The sequence below is a fragment of the Asparagus officinalis genome, chromosome 10 (assembly GCF_001876935.1).
Source record: "Asparagus officinalis chromosome 10, Aspof.V1, whole genome shotgun sequence".
Taxonomy (NCBI): Eukaryota; Viridiplantae; Streptophyta; class Magnoliopsida; order Asparagales; family Asparagaceae; genus Asparagus; species Asparagus officinalis.
Genome location: NC_033803.1, coordinates 5,299,574 through 5,321,480, shown reverse-complemented (window position 1 = coordinate 5,321,480; position 21,907 = coordinate 5,299,574). Strand labels below are relative to the sequence as shown.

Below are 21,907 nucleotides of genomic sequence, written 5' to 3'. Positions count from 1 at the left end.
ATAAACTCGATAACTACATGTATAATTTTAGTTTGACTTTCATGACTTTAATTATACTTAAAAAACGACCGGGGTTTGGTTTAAAAAAAAATCACAAGTCTCTTTTCGTTCTGCCTGATTAAAAAAATGGCAAGTTGTACATGAGAATCTCTGAAAAATCCACAAGAGGAAAAAATGGGCTAAAATTTAGAAAACCCCTTTAATGTTTGACAACTGTCAAATAATTCTCTAAAATATCAAACCCCCCTCAAATTTAGGGGTTCTCAGAAAACTACCTTCAACTTTTAATATTTTCCAAAAAATCCCCTAATGACGTTAACTACTATTTTCACACTGGTGGATAGTATTATGTAGGGAGACATTTTTGCCGGTAAAAATTATAGCTCAAGCTTTTCTTGTAAAATAATATTAAAAGTCGAAGGCGGGGTTTTATACAAAAACCCCAGAAGACAAGGGGTTTTTGAATTTTAAACGTTAAGGGGGTTGATCTGAGAAGCGCCTGAAGAGGGGCTTTTAGCGAAATTTGTGGCAACTGCCCCCCTTGAAAGCGGGTGGAGGACTACGGGGAGTCCAAAAAGGTCAAGAAAGAAAAGAAATCCGTCGTAAATCCTTGAGACCATCTCCAACCGTGCCCCATTTTGCCGCAAAACCCCATTTTGCCGCTGCGATCAGTCTCCAACCAAGCGCCATTTTGTGCGCCATTTTAGCGGTGATGAACAGCGCGACGCTATATCTGGCGTCGCACTGTTCATCTCCGCATTAGTGCGCCATTTTAGCGGTGATGAACAGCGCGACGCTATATCTGGCGTCGCACTGTTCATCTCCGCATTATTGTTCATTTAATTTTTTTTTTTCAAATTTTTTTTTTTGATCTCATACTTTTATGTATTTACAATTTGACCCCAATTGTTTTATTAAATGTATAAAACAACCCCAATAATATTTAAATTTTATAATTTTACCCCAATTGTATAATTTAGACAAAATAAATTATTTTTTAAAAATAAAAATAATGCTAAAATTTAAAGACATTATTATTAATTATAATATTAATATAAGTAAAGTCCCATGGAATATAAATTAAAAATATAAAGAGCAATCCTAATACATAATTCAAATATAAATTACATATCTGAAATACATAACATATAAAAACTGACACGCATAATATAAAACTTCATTAAAATAAAACATAAAATACAAACTAAACATGGAACATTTCCTGAGATGGACAAGCAGCTCTCAATAATCTGGTAGATCGGGGCCAGAGTGTCCAATATCATTGAAATAATTGCCAAAATTAGAAGCAGACCCTTGTTCTTGTTGATTTCTTTTTTGTATTATTTTAATCTGTTGAGCTCGAACGTACTCACGCACGTTTGGATCAGCAATGGAATTCAAATCTTTCATTATAATTTTTCATTCATCTCTATCTTTTTTCATGGCTATCTTTTCTCGTTCGATATCAAACGCTACTTGCCTGTCCAAGCTCTCCTTGTCTAACCTGTCTATAAGTCGGTTGTTGGAGGTCTCGATGGATTCCACTACGCTTGACTCATGATCATCATTTTTTCTTTTCAATTTGGCTTTTTTTACCCCAATAGGTCGTTCAGATGGAGTAAATGATGACAGTCCAGGAGATGTTGATATAGGAGATTCCGGAGTGGGATTATCTGATTGTGACGAGTCGAAGTTCACACTTTGGGATTGTCTTCGACCAACTTGTCTTGCTGTGGGGACATCATCTTTGAATTTTTCAAAATTTTTAACCATATTCCAGACATGATCAAATTTGAAACCTTTTTTGTACTTTGGTTCTTGCATAAATAACATCTTTGCTCGAACTAACTGCAAATTATAGTGAACATCAAGTTATGTATTTCAACAATAATAATAAAATTCAGACGATAATTAATAGAATACTTACAATATCTTCATCTGAAGCACCACTTGGATTCAGATTCTCTACTTGTCTCAAGCACGCATTCAATTTCCTTACTTCATTACTTATGATTTCCATTCGAGAACGAATTGATCGGCTCATACGCATCTCAAAATGCTGATCTCGAAGTTCATTGTATTTGTCCTCCACACGAGACCAAAATGCATCTCGAGACTGGTTTCTACCGATAATAGGGTCTTGAGAAATATCCAAGAATACTTGACAAAGGAGCACATCTTCAGTAACCGTGTATCCAGTTAATCGAACAGACATTTTTTTGTAAAAAGCGGTTGGTTTGGAGATCAGAAATACTTTGAAGAAATACTTCGAATTGGGTGGTTTGAAGTAGAATTCGTGAATGTTATTTATAGCCAATCGAAATTTGTTTTTTTTTGTTTGAATTTGAATTTGAATTTGAATTTGAATTTGCGGTTGGTTTGAATTTGTCGGTGGTCAACATTTGAAATTGAATCATTTTGTACAAACTGATCAGCTTTACACATTATCCAAAGTTGTCGGTGGGAATCAATTTTTGAAATCAGGTCAGCTTTACACATTATCCAACGTTGTCGGTGGGAATCAAATTTTGAAATCAGGTCAGCTTTACACATTATCCAACGTTGTCGGTGGGAATCAAATTTTGAAATCAGGTCAGCTTTACACATTATCCAACGTTGTCGGTGGGAATCAAAATTTAAAATTAGGTCAGCTTTACACATTATCCAACGTTGTCGGTGGGAATCAAAATTTAAAATTAGGTCAGCTTTACACATTATCCAACGTTGTCGGTGGGAATCAAAATTTGAAATCAGGTCAGCTTTACACATTATCCAACGTTGTCGGTGGGAATCAAAATTTGAAATCAGGTCAGCTTTACACATTATCCAACGTTGTCGGTGGGAATCAAAATTTGAAATCAGGTCAGCTTTACACATTATCCAACGTTGTCGGTGGGAATCAAAATTTGAAATCAGGTCAGCTTTACACATTATCCAACGTTGTCGGTGGGAATCAAAATTTGAAATCAGGTCAGTCCTGGTCATGCAGTGATCAACCGCGATCGAGAAAATGCGCATCAGAATTTGGTCATAGATTACTTTGCCGATAATCCACGTTTTGGAGAAGATATGTTTCGTCGTCGATATCGGATGTCAAGAAGTTTGTTCCTTCGTATTGTTGATGCAGTGAAAGATCATGACTATTACTTCCAACAACGAAGTGATGGACTTGGTAGAATGGGATTATCACCGTTACAGAAAGTAACAGCTGTTTTTCGCATGTTGGCATACGGTCTACCAGCTGATGCTACGGACGAATACGTTAAAATAGGTGAGTCAACAGCAATTGAAAGTATGACAAAATTTTGTCGTGCTATGGTGGAAATATTCGCAGAGCGGTATCTACGAACACCTAACGCTAACGATATTGCTAGGCTACTCTATATTGGAAAAAAACGTGGTTTTCCAGGAATGTTAGGAAGTCTTGATTGTATGCATTGGAAATGGAAAAATTGTCCAACAGCATGGTCTGGGCAATACACAGGACGTAGTGGGTCACCAACTATTATCCTCGAAGCTGTGGCAGATTATGATCTTTGGATATGGCACGCATATTTTGGTATGCCAGGCACCAATAATGATATCAATGTGCTGGAGTCATCTAATCTTTTCTCTAACCTAGCTCAAGGTATTGCTCCTCCCGCTCACTATGTTATTCAAGGAAAAGAGTATAATATGGGTTATTATTTAGCTGATGGTATATATCCGAAATGGGCTACTATTGTACAAACAATCCAACAGCCACAAGGTAGGAAGAAAAAATATTTTGCCATGAAACAGGAAGCATGTAGAAAAGATGTAGAACGTGCGTTCGGAGTTCTCCAATCACGATTTGCAATCGTGGCAGGGTCAGCACGTTTTTGGAAAAAACATGTATTACATGGCATAATGACTGCATGCATTATTATGCACAATATGATAATCGAGGATGAACGTGATCTTTATGCACCAATTCAAGAAGTGAGGGAAGCACCAACACCAGAAGTTGATATGGTAGCAGATGAAACTACAAGATTTACTCAATTTATTGCACGTTACGGAAAAATCAAGGATAAAGATGCCTATATTGCGCTTCGTAATGCATTGATAGATCATCTATGGGAGGAATACACTAATTCAGATAGTTAAGTGCATACTAAATTTGTAATTTTTATATTGTTGTTAATGTTTAATTATTTTCTTGTATTTTATTTTCTGTTGTGTTCTTGAATGTAATATTTTGGCAATATCAATAATAAAAATATAATATTTTAGCAATCAAGTTATTTTAATTAATAAAATAATATTTTATTGTTTTATTAGTTTAATTTTTTAAATAATAAATCATTTTGTTTGGAAAATATGTGAAAAAATAAAATTTGATATGTGGGGTTAATTGTTGAAATAGTTAAAAATATAGGGAATAAAAAATAATAATATAAAAGTAGATAAAAAGAAAGATACTGAGAATATTCCTTTTTGGTGCAAAAAATGGTGCAGTGGGTTGGAGATGAATTACTGTTAGATGTGACTTTTGCACCATTTTGGTGCAAAATTTGCACCATTTTGGTGCGATGGGTTGGAGATGCCCTGAGTGGGTCCCGCTTACCAATAAACCCCTCTTTCTTCCGCTCTCTCCAGATCTTCAGAAAAATCCAATGGGAATCCTCCGAAGGATCGGATCCATTCTCGGATTCTTGAGGGGAAGGCCGTCGCCGGGCCCGTCATCGTTCCCTGCAACATCGGCGAGGGCGGAGTTCAGGTACTTTGTTCATTTCTTTAGTTAGGTTTTACTTTGAGCTAGTTTAGGAAACCCTAGCATTTTTCAAGATTGTGTTTTTTTTATTTTTGGGGTTTTTCAAGGCCGTCGCCGGGCCCGTCATCGTTCCCTGCAACATCGGCGAGGGCGGAGTTCAGGTACTTTGTTCATTTCTTTAGTTAGGTTTTACTTTGAGCTAGTTTAGGAAACCCTAGCATTTTTCAAGATTGTGTTTTTTTTATTTTTGGGGTTTTTCAATTGCTGAAAACTTAGTAGAGCGAACGTATGATTGTGCAGTTGAGCTTTTAACATGAGATCCCAATTTGGAATTTTAAGTGAACTTTGCTTTGTGGATCGTCCTTGAAATGCTATCCAGAGGTTGTTAAATTCCCCAGGCATTGACTATTACCAAAATATTTCTCTTGGAGACATTTGCCTATTCAATCATGGGATTTTAAAGTAGAAGCCATCTGTGCTTGTTGGGCGCAGAAGTCACGTCCTCACGCCGCCGAAGCGATATCACCTGAGAGAGAGCGTTGACTTTTGTTTTCACAAAAGTTCAAACCAACCTCTATATTCGTGTTTCGCGAAGGAAATAATAACAGAAGTGAAATATCTCAGCAAAGTGAGATATACACTTTTCCTCACATCAGTTCTAGGACTAAGTTGTCGAGGGCACCTACAAGCAACAACAAACACACAGTTAAGACAATACAGACACGAGATTTACGTGGTTCGACAAACTTGCCTACGTCCACGGGAGGAGGTAAGGGGGATTTCACTATGAGGAGAATACTGACTTTCACTTGTACAACTCACAAGCTATCTCCCTCTCTCTGAATTTTCTCTCTTGAAAATCTCTCTAACTCCCACTCTTTCTTTTCTTCCTCCACACATTCTCCTCTCTTCCTCCCTTCTATTTATAGGCAAAGAAGAGGGGACAAGAGAGCATGGGTGAGCATGGGCATTGACAAGAGAGCATGGGCAATAGGCATGAGCAATGGGCATGGAGAGCATGGTGGGCATGGGGGGGTGTCCACCATCTCTTGTCCCCCCCATCCCTTGTCCTCTCTTGTTCACAGTGCTTTATAACGAAAAGACGTGGAATTGCATTGTGAATTCAGGCGAGAGTCTGTGATTGGTTTTTCGATAACAGGTTGTTTATCACCCTCCTGAAGTACCAAAAATCTGAAGTTATTATCAAGACTGGAGGTTATAATTTTATACTCGAAAGTGCACGGCAGGTTGATCGCCCTTTTTCAGCCGTCTTGAACATGATATTTTGTAATGTGAGATTGATCTGAGGGGGTTGTTTTCTATCATCTTTAGGAAAGTGTTTTCTTGAGATCTGAAGATATTTTCTCTTGTATCTCTCTTCTGAAGTTGCTTACCTTTCATTTGTTGCCTACTTTTCAGACATATGTTGCTCTGTCTTTATTTTATTTTATTTCATTTTATTTCACTTTGTTTGTTGCTTTCCTGTCACTTCTCCTAGCTGGCACATTTTAACTCCATTACATATACTTAACTATTTCAACCAGTTCTCATTTAGCCTCACTAGGAATAATGCTTTAGAGAAGCGCTCGTTTTTATCCTATTTCTTAGTATATTGCCATTGATCTGTCTCAGTATCTTCATTATTGCTATGCTCACTTTTTTGATACTTTTAGAGTGAAATTATGATCCCCAACCCTGATCACAATTTTAGAGTTTTGGTATAGACCGTGGATGAGACTATTAACATGTCGTCTGAGCAACCCTGGTTCAAACTCCACTGGCCCAAGAATTTGAAGTGGATTGAAAAAGTATATATCGCCGCATGAGTTTAGGTTTCAGCCCATGAAAAAGGCGAATAACCTGCTGGCATCTTAGAGTAAAGTTATAATCCTGAACCATGATCACAACTAGAGTTATCAAAGGTGCGAGCTTCACTGCGCCTTGTGCGTCCTGTGATGCAGGGTGGTGGCTAAGCGCCACACATCTAATGTGACAGCGCCTTTTGCTCCTCGCAAGCAACTTGCGCTTTGCACATAGCTATGTTGCATGGGTACGGGTACTGGTGCAGGTACCGCCGTACTGATATGTATAGGCATAGAACACTACAAACTTATATAAGATAGGGTATGAGGATATGGCTATATAAATATTTATATACACATATATTATGTATTGGAATTAATAATTTATATGAGAGTAAGGATGATAATTAAAATTTCTATAACAATTTTTTGTTTCTTTTATTATGTGGATTATAAATTAGAAAATCACTAGTTTTTGAACTATACATCCAAACAACCCTTCAAAATCATAATTCGGAAGTTGACCTATGTCCAACGAGTTTCAAGAGGTGGATGTTGAGTGTAGAATATATGTCCAAAAAATGTATGACAAGCATTTTAAAGTAAAACATGTATTGTATAATGGAGTACATGCTTGAATAAATGTACACATATGTAAGGAGTGTCCAAGGAGTTTGCGTACGGGTACGGATGCGAGTATGGGTACAGTTTCAGATTAGAAGTACCCAAGTAACAGGGGTGCATAGCGTATGTATGACATAGCCTCATATATTTTGTTTTTTAATATTTCAATCGGGTCTTTCCAATGACCCATATCCTAAGAAAGCAAAATAAACTTAATGGACATTGTAGTAGCCCATCTGAGGACCCTAAAGTGTACTTGTATACTGTTTGATTTTGCTTCGATATTAGTCTTGAGTTAACTTTTGATTTATAAAATTATGAACTTTGCTAATATGTTTGATGTGTTAGCATTAGAAATTAAGACACTATTTTTTGATTTGGTAACATATTATTTATCTTGACATAGTTTTTATGTGAGAAATACATAAACATGTTCTTTCGTGTTTGATCATCTATCTTAAAAAATTATGTGTGCGGTGTGCGCCTTGCTTCACTCAGGCGGGTGCATCGTGTTGCTCCTTGCATATGCGCATGTGCGCATAAAGGGACTTTGCGCCTCCGTATTGAGCCTCGTGCATTGATAACACTTTTAGATCTTTGATATTTGAAGGGGACTTGTAATAGATATGTTGATCCACAAAGCCTTGCTTGTATTTGTTGGATAGCAGTATTCCTAATCTATTAGGATTCCTAATTTGTTTTGTTTTTGGTTTTAGGATTCCTAGTCTGTTTTGATTTTAGTTTTTCTATATATATGGAGATTAGAATCAATCATAAGTGGGAGGAGAGTTGTAATCAGAGGTTAGAGAGACTTTTGAGCATTAAGAGAGAGATATTGTGAGCAAGTTGAGAGCTTTGGTTGAGGGTTAGTTTGTGAGTTTTGTGAGGTTGTAACCTTTTGTACTCTCCTTGATTTAGTGGAATTTTCCCATCCTCTCCCCGTGGACGTAGGCAATTGCCGAACCACGTAAATCTCTTGTGTTATTGGTGATTGTGCCGTTATTTTGGTTGTTTTGTCCTTTATCTCGACGTTTGGTTTGATTTGGTTCTCGAAGCACGCCCGTTTGTTTGTCCCGCTTCCGCACCGCGCACAACAATTGGTATCAGAGCTCCGGATTTCAGATCTAGGGTTTTGTCTTGGTTGGAGGAGTAGATCGATTTGGGAAGCTCGTCTAGGGTTTCAGTTGGTGAGAAATGTGAGATCTTTTTGGTAAAGTTTCTTTATTTTCTCAGTTTTGGATCTATTCTTCGTTTGTTTTCCTCATTGGTTTGTTGGCGCTTGGGCTATTTGGAGGAGTAGATCGCTTTAGAGGCTCTTCAAGGCTTCGTTTGGAGATAAATGTTGGATTTTTCCTATTTGTGGATCGTGAGATCGTTTGGAGACTCTTGTTAGGGTTTCAATTGGAGGTAAAAATCTCTCCTTTATCAGTTTGGATCTATTCTCCGTTTGTTGGTGCTTTGAGATAGTTGGCCGAGATAGAAGGATTTGAGGCTGGGATATTTAATTGTTGATACGGTGTATTGGATGATTGAGAAGTGCCCTTAACCTGCATATTGAAGTCCTTTGAGCACGTTGGTATGAGCAAGGAGATCTAGGTGGAGTTTGACACTTCTATTCGATGATTGAGGGGTCTTCTATTTGGTGTTCATTCAGGCATTTGGGGGCCTTCCAAGGAGACATCATTGAAAGGTAATTGGTATTTTGGTTTTCTTTGTTGGGGATTATACTAGGCATTTGTGGGTTATAACCAAATCCCGTTGGTTTTGAAGTCCTAGTAGTCAACAACAGTTGAAGAAGTGTATTGACAGTAAGGTAAATGTACTTCATTCTGGTTTTAGAGGGAGGTACAAGAGGGACCTACTGTATTTATGCCGAGCTCATGGCAGTTTGAGACACTTCATTGGAGAGGAAACATTGGGGCGACGAGATGAGATGATATTTTTGATTGGTCGTTTTTTTCTGGAGGAGGATCGACGTTTGATGTCGAGCATTGGTTTTGGAGTTCGGGCTTCGACATATTTGGGTCATCTTATGCATAGGTCGCCGACTGCTGTATTAGGAGTTATTAGATTTGGTGGAGCTGCTTCAGATTTTGGTTGGCGTCGGATATTTGGTTACCCAGCATTTGGTTACATCAAGGATGTGAAATTTGATCCGATTGCACGTTTGGGATTCGGAGGCTCGTTTAATTATCGTTTGGGAGCTTCTGATTTTGTTCTGAGCAGGTATGTCACATTGGACTCTCGACAGGTAGAGAGTGTTGATCAGATCAGTTGGATATCGCAGCGGGTGAAGGATGATGCTACTCCACATTGGGTGGAGTTTACTCCACATACTCCAGGTCATTCTGTATTATTTGGGACTTCAGCTGAGGTGACACAGCGTGAAGATCATTTGGTTTTGGATGCAGATGATGTGTTGATTGATTTGAGTGCAGCTGATAGGCGCAGTTTGGACATGGCCATTGGTTCACCTCAGGTGGAGGTGTTTTGGATCGTTTCAGTTTGAGGTCATTGGAGGTGCTATCAGTCGCAGATTTGGTGATGATGGAGGAGGGTTGCGTGCTCTTCTATTTGTTTGAGGGCTTTTGGAGGCCATTTGGATGAACTACGGGCGGTTTGATCCCTTGGGAGAGGGGGTACGTAGGCAATCACATTGGTGCAGCCGAATTTGATGAGACGACACATTGGTGCTCATGTTGGTGTCGGCTCAGTTTTGGGAATACTTCGCCGAGGTGGAGAATTGTTGGATAGCAGTATTCCTAATCTATTAGGATTCCTAATTTGTTTTGTTTTTGGTTTTAGGATTCCTAGTCTATTTTGGTTTTAGTTTTTCTATATATATGAAGATTAGAATCAATCATAAGTGGGATGAGAGTTGTAATCAGAGGTTAGAGAGACTTTTGAGCATTAAGAGAGGGAGATATTGTGAGCAAGTTGAGAGCTTTGGTTGAGGGTTAGTTTGTGAGTTTTGTGAGGTTATAACCCTTTGTACTCTCCTTGATTTAGTGGAATCTCCCCATCCTCTCCCCGTGGACGTAGGCAATTGCCGAACCATGTAAATCTCTTGTGTTATTGGTGATTGTGCCGTTATTTTGGTTGTTTTGTCCTTTATCTCGACGTTTGGTTTGATTTGGTTCTCGAAGCACGCCCATTTGTTTGTCCTGCTTCCGCGCCGCACACAACAGTATTATGACTATCCTAAAGAGTTTTCCCTAAATTTACGGCTATTGACTATTAACAACAAAATTTTCATAAAAAAACCTACCTATTGTCATAGGATTTTAAAGGTAGAAGCTCTCTGCATGTTATAGAGAAAAGATATAGAGCTACATTATGAATTCAGGCGAGTTGGTGATGCATTAAATAAAAGTTTTAGCGCTCAGTTTAATCATCTTTGATAGATTTTGTTGAAATTTCTCTTTTCCCCAGATAAATTCTAAGACCGTCATTCCCATAGATTAATCAGAATGAAGGTTAATCACTAGGTAACCTGTAAGGGTGAACTATTGTTGTTAGCAACCACTTAAGTATTAAGCCATCTTAAGAATGTCATATTATTATGCATTTGATACCTCCTTTATACCAATGGAATAAAAGAAATAAAAATGATAGTATGTTGCATCTTTCATTTGAATCCCTACATAATTCACTTTTTTTGCCCTATGTTGTCTGTCTCATTTTCCTCTCTGTTTGGATATTTGGAGATTGACCGACTGTCGAGCTAGATTTTTAAGCTTAAGATGCACTTGAGTTACTTGGTCTATCTAGAATCTAAAACACTCGTGTGGTGCTCTTGTTTGTCCAATTTACTCTCTTTTCTCAGGTTGATTTAATTCATGAAATTGATGGATCATAGAGCTGAAATTTTAAGAGGAAACCTGGGATGTCTTTGGCCAACCACAGTGTCTTCGAATTGCTTGTAACTGTTGATGTTGACGATATGGAATTTTATCTGTATCCAAGTTGATCCTTGTTTCGAATGGAACTAATAGTGGCAATCGATGCTTACTATGATCTAACCCAATCTTATCCTCCATTTATGATGGATAGAATGTTGAATATTGAAATTGTTATCCAAACGCCACTCTGACTAGAACTGGACCTAAACACTGCAGGAAATTTCCTTTTAATTGCGTATATACCACATGGTATCTAGGGGATCAGTATAACTTACCTTCAATACTCCCCATTCTTGGTAGAAGTTATCATTTTGACTTGTGATTTTGAAGCTTGATTAACCTATTTAATAAATGACAAGGTAGATTTGTATATGTACTCCTGTGACTCCTGTTAAACTTGTAAACTGATCAGAGTATTTTGTACTTGAGCCCTAAAGATGTTCAATCTTGCGTTATATTATTATACTGTTTTATTAAGAGGTTATCGCATTGTTTCGTGTGATGTCTCATGCAAATACAGAAAAGAAGTGCCAATCCTTACTAGATGAACCATCCATTTGCATATGGGCTACTGCCCCATACACCTGGCCTTGATAGGGACTGTCAACTGTGTAAGCTGATGGCTATCCAAACCAAAACCTTTCTAAGAACTGACTCAACTCACAGCTTGATGATCAGGATTTGCCAAAAACTTCACACCTGATGCCTTCAGGAAGGTGTGAGGTCTGAAAATGCAACCCTTGTCATTGATGCCGATGCTTAGGTGAATTTGTTTAAAGCCATATATTTCATAAGTGTATGTTATGTGTTATATTTCTGTCATTTCCTTTAGTTAACTAAGGCAACTTATCGGGGCTTTCAGCAACAAAGCATGCTGCATATAGTCAAACACAGAAGTTACCTTCCTGCTAATGATTGTTTCTTTTGGTGTTGTAGTACTTCTTTCTTGACTTTCACGTCTTTTATCATCATCATGGAACACGGAAAGAAATATATAATTATAATCTCATTTCAATGCCACCTCAATTGCTTCCGTTCTCCGGTCCCACACTTATTAAAAAAAACGTTATTGTCATGAAGAAATATATTAGATCCATAACTGTTAATTGATATGTATCAAAATGTAACAACCGTTGCTGCATTAACTGAAATTTCCCACAAGATAAATGTTTGTTTCCTTGTGCATAGGTTGATCTAGTTAGAAGCCAGGGTACACCAACTATCTGTGATCTTTTTGAGTTAGTCTCTTTCTTACATCAGGCCTCATGGATAATGCGATTTTAAGCATTGATGTACTCGTTGTAGTCTAGGAATTCTTGATATTTCATAGTTGCTCTTTGTGGGAAGTTTTGGCAAAAATTTTAAGTGGCTTTCTATGAAAGTTCGCTCCTAAACAATGTATTTTTTATGGTCAAACTTAAAAGACTTAGTTAGAGCGGGGTTTCAAGTAATTGCTATGTTCATCATGGTATTCATTTCGAGTTTATCTGTCCTCTTTGACTCCATAGAGAGTCTTTCTTTTCCTGAATATAGCTCTCTGAATAGATTCTTCTGAGTTGGGTTTCTTCAAGTAAAGCTACTCATATAAGTGGCTCAAGATATCCTCTGACTTATAAGTGAAATAAGGGTCGTGCTAATTGAGTGCAGGTCTAATGAAAAGCCAATGTAGGCAGTGTACTGGACCGAATATAGGTCTGGAGATGATTGCAAAATTATTGACCAAATCAGTTTTTTCACTTTGAAGATAGGAATTTAAAGATCTTTGTCTGTGGCTCTGTTTTTCTTAGGTTCTGTTTGTTAAAATGGGATTAAGATTAAGATACATGCTTCAAATACTTGACAGTGTCTGATGGTACGTCAAGGAACTGCCAAGTGCAGATTCTAGTTTGTATTTGAGAAATAAAGACAATTTTGCATTGCTTGCTCCTATATCATCGAGCAGGATGCTCAGGTTGCAGAGAGTGAGCAGTGACCTGAAGTTTCTTTTGTTTATCGTCACAAGCTGAAGTTTCGCTTCTTCATCATCAGTAGCTGGGATACTTTTTGGCACATAAATCAAAGGGACATGAGATTGAATTTTGTTGCTTTGAGGATCTTGGACGCTTTGTTCTCCTACACTCTCGGGCTTCCACTTATAAGGTCTCATTTATAAATTTTGAAGTAGCATATATTGCATTTGGTTTGCGCTTGAACTTGCATCGGATATGAGCTTGTATTGGGTCGGATTTGAGCTTGTCGTATTTACCTCCCAAATTTAGGATGTTACAGTTAAGGTTCAATCTTTTTCCCCTTATGCACAACAGAAAGGTGTATTATTTTTGCATCATTCTTTCTTCTGCGAGATGTAAAGCCTCAAAATTTTCATATTTTTTGTTGAAAAAGAAAAAAGGGAAAAGGAAAGAAAATTCTAGCGTTAGTTTGTATCTTGAGCTTTGTAGGATAGTCATGGAGCCTTACAATTTTCAACTTACTCCTGTCTGAGTGATGCATTCCTACTATAATTATTTGCTGCCAGTGACCAAAAAAGAAGTTACCATTTTGCAATTATCCCCCTCTTTTCCCTCCAACTTTTATGGGAGATGAAAGAACTAGTACAATGAGGTATCCTTGTACTATCACAGTCTCCCATGCATTACGTAGGCTAACGTGATCTGGTCAGGAAAAGATATGTTAGTTCTCTTGAGCTCATCTGAATACAAATTCTGTATGCACTCTTGATATATGACCTTATGATAGCTATGCCAATTCTCTAGCTCACCATTTCCCCCTCTGCTTCTCTACCACAAAGCAGGGTTTCAGGTGGTATGGCAGACGCCTTAGAATTGACGAAGATGGAGATGTCGCCGACGAATTCTTAGATGAAGTCCTACCACAAGATAGATCTATGTCACAAGAACATAGAACATTGCCCAGGTTTGAGGTTAAGTACAACACCAGGCCTGCTCCAGTTCGTAAGCAGGCTATCACAATCAATGGAAACGTTCATCCAAGTATGGAGTACAAAGGAATGTTACGTTGGGTTTGAAGAACACTCTCTAAATCAGATTCAGATGATCAAGGAGAAAGCAGCTGAATCCATGCTTTAATGGCGCAGATACTTTTCGGCCTGCAGACTCAGCCACTTCAAATGGAGGTTGAATTGGTGTTATTCTACGTATGTTAAAACTAAGCAGTCTGTTCTCCTTTCCTGGCAATCTGTCTAAATATTGTAACAACTTGGCCACTTATTTATTCAATGACAATGATCGCAAAACTTGAACAGACGCACAACATAACACTTATGTACAATGCTTAGTTCCTAATAGTTGCTATACATGCACTCATGGTAAATTTACAGATACTGCTGTAAATTATTCTTTTGCCGCATAAGTAAACGGTAAACAGGTGCCGAGCCCGGCATGTCCCTCTTCAAACTTGGTTGGCAACTGCAGACTTTGCAGACTTTGATGATCTGCATATGTTGATGTTGATGATCTGAATGAGTATATATCAGGTTGGCAACACACCGGTCATGCATGACTCAGTTGACTCAGATATTAGGGATACTTCTCTCCTGCAGGACGAGTGCCCGTTGTTGGATACGTGGGATTCACAGTGCCGGTTGTCCAATACGAAGGATTGACTGTTCCAGTCGTTGGATATGCAGAACCTACGGTCCCGGAAGGCGGATAAGTCACACCGGCGGTCCTTTGCTTCGGCTTCTCGTGCCTTGCCTCGCTCGTGGGCGATCTCCTTGCCTAGCCTCGTATGAGCAGTGGCCGTCTCCGCCTTCTCTTCGGCCTTGGAGGTGCACTGCTTGAGCTTCTCCTTGGCCGTGCTGGCCATGTCCTTTACCTTTTGTGTTGCAGAATGCATTGATGAGGTTGTTGGTGGGTGTGGTAGTTTGGATCGGGGATCGGGGATGGGGGTGGATTGGATGAGAGATTTATTGACGGCTGAAGGAGAGATTTAGCTGCCACGTCGGTCGCTATGTGGAGTGCATGCAAGAGGCTGTCGAGGCACGTACTGCTTAATTTGGTGCCTTCGTATGGAGGGCTAGCTCTTTACAGAAACCAGTGTGTATCAGTTGTCTGATTTAAGTCGGTAACTTAATTACAATATCAAGTTTAAGGATAAATCAGTCTAAAATTTTATCCAAAAGGTCTACCTGCACCAGTTAAACTACGGGAATGGTAATGTTTAAGAGTTTAATTAATCATAGCTTTGGACTTTTTTTGACAGAAAGAAATAGGGTGAGGTATCTTGTTCATATATCATTAGGTTATCAAAAACCTATCCTAACCTAGAAGTGAATAGTCTTGACAGAAAGAAACTGGGTGAGATACATTGTTCATATATCATTAAGTTACTGAGGAGAATAATTAGTCCATACCAAAGAATAGGGGGAGGGCTATAGTCGTCATCTATTACGAAGGAAAAGGAAAATTATAGTAGAGAACTCAGACTAAACAGTTCTAGGAAAGGATAGAAGGGGAAGTATATATTGTTAGGAGCTACCACAGAGCTCGTACTTACATCAAAACCAAAAAGAGATTAGACGTTATTTATATATAAGTAATTACAAAAGAGAGTTAGATCAACATTTTGATTTCTTAGAAGTTGTCATCCACTCGAGCCATGTCGTGGGATGAAGAGCGTTTTGTAGCAGAAGCTGGGCTAATCCCCTCTCGGCCACTATTTTTGAACAGTGGTAGCTCTCTTAGATGCAATGTTACTTGTCCATAACATTATGAAATGAGTGATATTAGATACCAAAACATGGGGGAGATACATCTGTCTCTTTGAAAATTAGGTTGTTCCTTGTCCTCCATAAACACCAACAAAGAGATGGAAAAAGAAGAGACCAAAGTAGTCCATCTTTTTTATCCACTAGAAAAGAGCATTCGATTCCATATTGTAACTGAAAAGAGCCATTCAATTAGTCCATAACAAAGATATAAGGCCTAATGTGAAAAAAAATTCTATTCGATGAAATAAATAATTAACAAATGTTCTATTTTCTTTAATTCTTAGCGTTCCCATAGTTTTTGGCTCCGCCATTGAATGCACCTAAGGATTCTTTCACAGTAGCAATTAACTTATTAAATATTAGTATTATCACAATAGAGAGTCAATGTAATTTTCGATTTTAAAATGAATAGCAAAACACTCTAAACTAATTATTTTGACTTTTTCGGTATTATCATGAATTATTATATATACTTCTATGAAAATTTGTAATGATCTTTTTATGCTATATATTTGCAAGCATCAAATATATCTTTAATGCATGCTATGAAATACACATTTTATCAGTGTTATACCCCTAAAAAATGCTATATATTAATCTCCACAGAACAGTCTGACACTAGTGGTGATAAATCATATCCGTATATGAGGAAATATCCATAACCGTATCCGTTAGGATACGAATATGGTTACTCAAATCTATAACCGATATGATATGGTTACATATATGATTTTATAGTGAAATATTAGTATCCGTATCCGAAATATTCGAATACATATTAGTCATACTCTTACAATAGTTTTGATTCTTAGATTATGGATTTGTGGTTAATTTTGATGATCAAGATGTCTAATCTTAACTTTTCAGTTATATTGAACATATTAACAAACTCTTTTGTATCACATCTTTGTATCACATGAACTATTTTTTCTCAATACTATCTAGCTTTCTCATATCCGTTTTGTATCTGCATGCATATCCGCTTATATATCCGCATGTATATCCGTAACCGTATCCGATTTTAGCGGATATGGATATGAATTTTCCTTACCGAGGTATATCCGTATCCGTATCTGTATCCGAGATGAGTAAGCGGATATGGATATGTTAGGCATCATATCTGAGCCGTATCTAGACCGAATGTAGCCCTAGTCGACACGTGTCTTATACTATACCTAATACGACTAATTCAAGACGAAGATAATCTCCGCCTCAGCTCGGACCATTGCTTAGCCGACATCTCACGTAATCGAGACAAAAGGCGGTACTACTCGGCCAACCCTTCAATTGATTCCACAAGTGACCCGACTCCGCCCACTGTTCAGCCGACATCTTGAGTAACTGAGTCAAAAGGCAATACTTGTCGTCCAACGCAACCAATCACCCCTGCGAATAACCCCCACTCAGCCCATTGTATCAGTCGTCAACATGTATGGTCGGCCATCAGCTGGACGGCTAAAAGCGTTGGTAGTTTTCTCGAACACCGCACTGACAGCCACCTGCCCTTGCATTAACTGTTCTGACAAAGCCATTATTGCTCTAGTCGATCCATAAAGTCTTTATGACTTATCAGACTACTGTTAGCACCAAGCAACTGCTGTCGCTTGGTACTGACCATCTGGATGGCCCATTTTCGCCAGCGCCGAACACTTGTCAGCTATATGTGGACTTAGCTGCCTAGTTAGACCCGGCCCAAGTTACATTCTTGCCCCTCAGATCCACTATAAAAAGGAGAGGAACTGCATGAGGTAACTCTCTCTGGTCTTTTTTACACAACTGAGAGGTAATTCTATATTTCCACACTCAAGATCATCTACTGACTTGATCGTCGGAGGAACAACCGGAGAACCCAACTCTGTCATCTTATGAGTTTTTTCTTGTGCTTGGAAGAACAATAAACCCCAGAGCTATACATCAGACAGAATTAGAGGACCTTAATCGCTCCATAAACCTGTAAATTATCCCTTGTTTGATAACTGACATCAACAATCAGAACCTCATGCATGTAAGCTGAAGATTCCGACTCTTTACTTGAAGAACAAATTTAATATCCTATCCCCCCATTTATTCCGTCGAGGGTCAGAACCGTCCACAGAAGCTGACCGCCCACAACTGTTCCGATAAAATGCGTACGCTATGATATCCAACTCCGAGACATATTCATGTTTACCCCATGAATAGTATACGTCGTACGTGTCGGTCTCAGACTAAACTCAACATGCATGCGCCACACCTAGCAACCAAACGTGGCAACGAAACCAATCCCCTAACTCAAATATATATATAGAACCTAATCCATCCTTCACTATCAGAAAAATACTACCAATATCACCGTCAAATCTCATCGCTTAAACATCACCAACAACAACAACAAGAATGCGGTCAGCAAAGGAGAAAGTGAAGGACATGGCAAGCACCGCAAAAGAGAAGGTCACAGAGGGCACGGCCAAGACTCAAGAGAAAGCCGAGAAGGCCACGGCCCATACCCACAAAGAGAGGGAGATGGCCCACGAGAAGGAAAAGGCCCGAGAGGCCGAAGCCAAGGCCCAGCTCCACCTAGAGAAGGCGGAGCACCGGGCCGATACCGCGGCACCCGGGCACGGAGTTGGCCGGGTCCCCCTCACGAAACATGCTCACGGAACAGGGCCTACTGGCACTTACACGGCTCCCGGAGGGACTTACCCCACCGGCGAGAAGTATCTTTAGGTTTTAAGGGTTTTAGTGAATTTGTGGTGTTTGTGTTGTTTCATGTAATATTTTAGATTAATTTGAGAGGTTTTAATGAATTTGTGGTTTTTTGTTGTTCTATGTTGTTTCAACTAGCTAGGTTTTTGTTAAAATTCTGTGATCGATGATTGAATCCTTTTGCTGGGTAAGAGTTCAGAAATGTATTTCTCACGGCCAAGACTCTAGAAAAGACCAAAAGGGCAGGGGATGTCCGAGTAAAGGCCAACGTCACCGAGTTAAAAGGTCAAAGCTGCGGCCGCCGGGTTACCCTGCAGGAGAAAAGTATCAGTAGAATTTTGGCTTTTTGGTGAAATTTGTGGCGTTTTATGTGAATTTTCAGTTGAAGATAGGGCGTTGGTGAAGTTGCTAGTGATGATTCGTTCTTTGTTGGTTTTGACTTTAAGGTGGCCTTTGGCAACGGGGGTATCATTGAGGGGTTTTATGTGAGGGGTGAAGGAGACTTTAACCTGTTAAAACATGTTTAGAAATTTATATAAAGGTTAAAGTGAGTTAATTTTATGATTTCTAAAATCTAAAAATTATAGAAGGGTTGAAGTTAATCCTTTTAAAGAAATTAGAACGAGTTAAACCTTTTAGAAATTTATATAAAGGTTAAAGTGAGTTAATTTTATGATTTGTAAAATCTAAAAATTATAGAAGGGTTGAAGTTAATCCTTTTAGAGAAATTAAAACGAGTTAAACCTTTCAACATGAGGCGTCCTCTAAATAATTTTTTAGAGGGATGATGACTTAACCTCTCTATTTACAAACAAAATAGTCAAAATTTTTTTAGAGGGATGAAGATTTAACCTTTAAAATAGTCAAAATCTCATTATTCCTGACCACTAAAAATGATTACAAAAACTAAAATAAAATTTATTAAACAGATTAATAATTTAGTTCTTTTTATTATAAAATAGGTTAACTACATAAATTCTTTTCTTTAATTTCTTTTTTTAACCCTTTACCAATGAGGATGCATATCTTCACCTTTAGAGCATGTTACTACATCCTCAGCTTTAAAGCATGTTACTTTTTTTTAACGTATGAATAAGTTTTTAGGGAAAAATGTGTCCAGGCCCCAAAAACAGAAACTTCATGTGCTGCAGCCCCTCCTACTTTCCCCCATGTGATTCAGCCCCTTGAAGTGTGACGTTTTGTGCTGCAGCCCCTTTTTAACAATTATTGCATGCCAACTAAGCTAAAATCCCCAAAACAACCTTATCCCCTCTCCTCAATCCTTCAAACCCAGTTCTCTCTCTCTCTCTCTCTCTCTCTCTCTCTAGAATAGAACTAACATTGTAGACAGAATAGAACTAACATTGTAGACAGAATAGAACTAACATTGTAGACAGAATAGAACTAACATTGTAGACAGAATAGAACTAACATTGTAGACAGAATAGAACTAACATTGTAGACAGAATAGAACTAACATTGTAGACAGAATAGAACTAACATTGTAGACAGAATAGAACTAACATTGTAGACAGAATAGAACTAACATTGTAGACAGAATAGAACTAACATTGTAGACAGAATAGAACTAACATTGTAGACAGAATAGAACTAACATTGTAGACAGAATAGAACTAACACTGTAGACAGAATAGAACTAACATTGTAGACAGAATAGAACTAACATTGTAGACAGAATAGAAATGTAGACAAAATAGAACTAACATTATAGACAGAATAGAACTAACATTACGGTAGGATCGAGATTCAAGTCAGTGAATATTGAGAATTAATGTTTTGGGATTTCCCTTGCTAAGCCACTTTAAAGGCCAGGCCACCGTATGCTTATGACAGCGTTGTACTTAGCAAAAGACAATCAGTACATATAAATGATATTAAAACTAAATTAGCTTACCTCAACATTTGCACCTCGATGGTAATCCATAGCCAATGTTTCTGCTGTTCTTTTTCCTTCATCATAACAACTCCTAACTCCTGGAAAGGCATAATAGTGAAATTAATATATTGATAACTCACTAAGAGAATAATGGAAGCTTACTTTCATTCAAAAAAGTCCATGAACAAACATTAGCTTCACTAAAACTAGCAAGATAGGATCACTAACCTATAGGGTTGACATAGCCCTAGTAAGTCTCCTTCTGTGGATGCTCAAGTGGGTCACTATAAACTTCACTAGTGCTGGTCAACAGGAAACGTGCCCCAATCCTCTTTGCCAGCCCCAACATGTTCAAGGTTCCCATCACATTTGTCTTGTATTCATGGTTAAGGATCCCCAGATAAATTCGACAGAAGAATCATAAATAGATTAAAGTTGTATGCAGATCAAAATTATCTAAGGTTGACCTAAAATAACATGTCAAACCATTGACAGGAGATGAACATAGTAAATCCAATAATCATATTTTATCATTCTAACTGAATGTCCTATTCCTAATTCAATCAAAATCCAATAAGCTTCACGAAACATAAATTGCAGGCAAAATCTACTATCAGTAGACACCTTGTACACGTCCACATATAAGATCAATTTTGTACCACTTTCTGCTGTAAGTGATAAGAAATCATTACCTAACACTACCTTTACGCCAGATGTATTGTTACCGTTAAAATCATTCCAGAATAACTGACACTTCAACATAGAACAGATAACCATCACCAAATAAAACATTCTATCCTAGATAATGTGATCTATGATGAACCCATAAAACAGATGTATTGTTACCGTTAGTTCTATTCTGTCTATAATGTTAGTTCTATTCTGTCTACAATGTTAGTTCTATTCTGTCTACAATATTAGTTCTATTCTGTCTACAGTGTTAGTTCTAATCTGCACAATGTTAGTTCTATTCTGTCTATAATGTTAGTTCTATTCTGTCTACAATGTTAGTTCTATTCTGTCTACAATGTTAGTTCTATTCTGTCTACAATGTTAGTTCTATTCTGTCTACAATGTTAGTTCTATTCTGTCTACAATGTTAGTTCTATTCTGTCTACAATGTTAGTTCTATTCTGTCTACAATGTTAGTTCTATTCTGTCTACAATGTTAGTTCTATTCTGTCTACAATGTTAGTTCTATTCTGTCTACAATGTTAGTTCTATTCTGTCTACAATGTTAGTTCTATTCTGTCTACAATGTTAGTTCTATTCTGTCTACAATGTTAGTTCTATTCTGTCTACAATGTTAGTTCTATTCTGTCTACAATGTTAGTTCTATTCTGTCTACAATGTTAGTTCTATTCTGTCTACAATGTTAGTTCTATTCTGTCTACAATGTTAGTTCTATTCTGTCTACAATGTTAGTTCTATTCTGTCTACAATGTTAGTTCTATTCTGTCTACAATGTTAGTTCTATTCTGTCTACAATGTTAGTTCTATTCTGTCTACAATGTTAGTTCTATTCTGTCTACA

The 21,907-nt window shown here is 37.9% G+C and overlaps 3 protein-coding genes across 3 annotated transcripts; 2 read left to right on the top strand and 1 right to left on the bottom strand.

Moving 5' to 3' along the window:
- LOC109825551 (glutathione S-transferase T3-like) lies at positions 1,420 to 2,215 on the bottom strand. The gene is made up of 2 exons (XM_020392401.1): positions 1,928 to 2,215; positions 1,420 to 1,848 (listed from the first exon to the last, which is right to left on the bottom strand). The coding sequence occupies exons 1-2, from the start codon at positions 2,213 to 2,215 to the stop codon at positions 1,420 to 1,422; spliced, it is 717 nt and encodes a 238-aa protein (XP_020247990.1).
- Positions 3,091 to 4,128, top strand: LOC109825548 (putative nuclease HARBI1). The gene has a single exon (XM_020392396.1). The coding sequence runs from the start codon at positions 3,091 to 3,093 to the stop codon at positions 4,126 to 4,128; it is 1,038 nt and encodes a 345-aa protein (XP_020247985.1).
- On the top strand, positions 18,134 to 18,518 carry LOC109826953 (late embryogenesis abundant protein 18-like). The gene has a single exon (XM_020393963.1). The coding sequence runs from the start codon at positions 18,169 to 18,171 to the stop codon at positions 18,496 to 18,498; it is 330 nt and encodes a 109-aa protein (XP_020249552.1). The 5' UTR covers positions 18,134 to 18,168; the 3' UTR covers positions 18,499 to 18,518.

Coding starts and splice junctions, on each gene's coding strand:
- LOC109825551 (XM_020392401.1), bottom strand. CDS start 2,215: ATGTCTGTTCGATTAACTGGATACACGGTTACTGAAGATGTGCTCCTT. Junction 1,849..1,927: donor GTGCTTCAGATGAAGATATT/GTAAGTATTCTA, acceptor TATAATTTGCAG/TTAGTTCGAGCAAAGATGTT.
- LOC109825548 (XM_020392396.1), top strand. CDS start 3,091: ATGTCAAGAAGTTTGTTCCTTCGTATTGTTGATGCAGTGAAAGATCAT.
- LOC109826953 (XM_020393963.1), top strand. CDS start 18,169: ATGCGGTCAGCAAAGGAGAAAGTGAAGGACATGGCAAGCACCGCAAAA.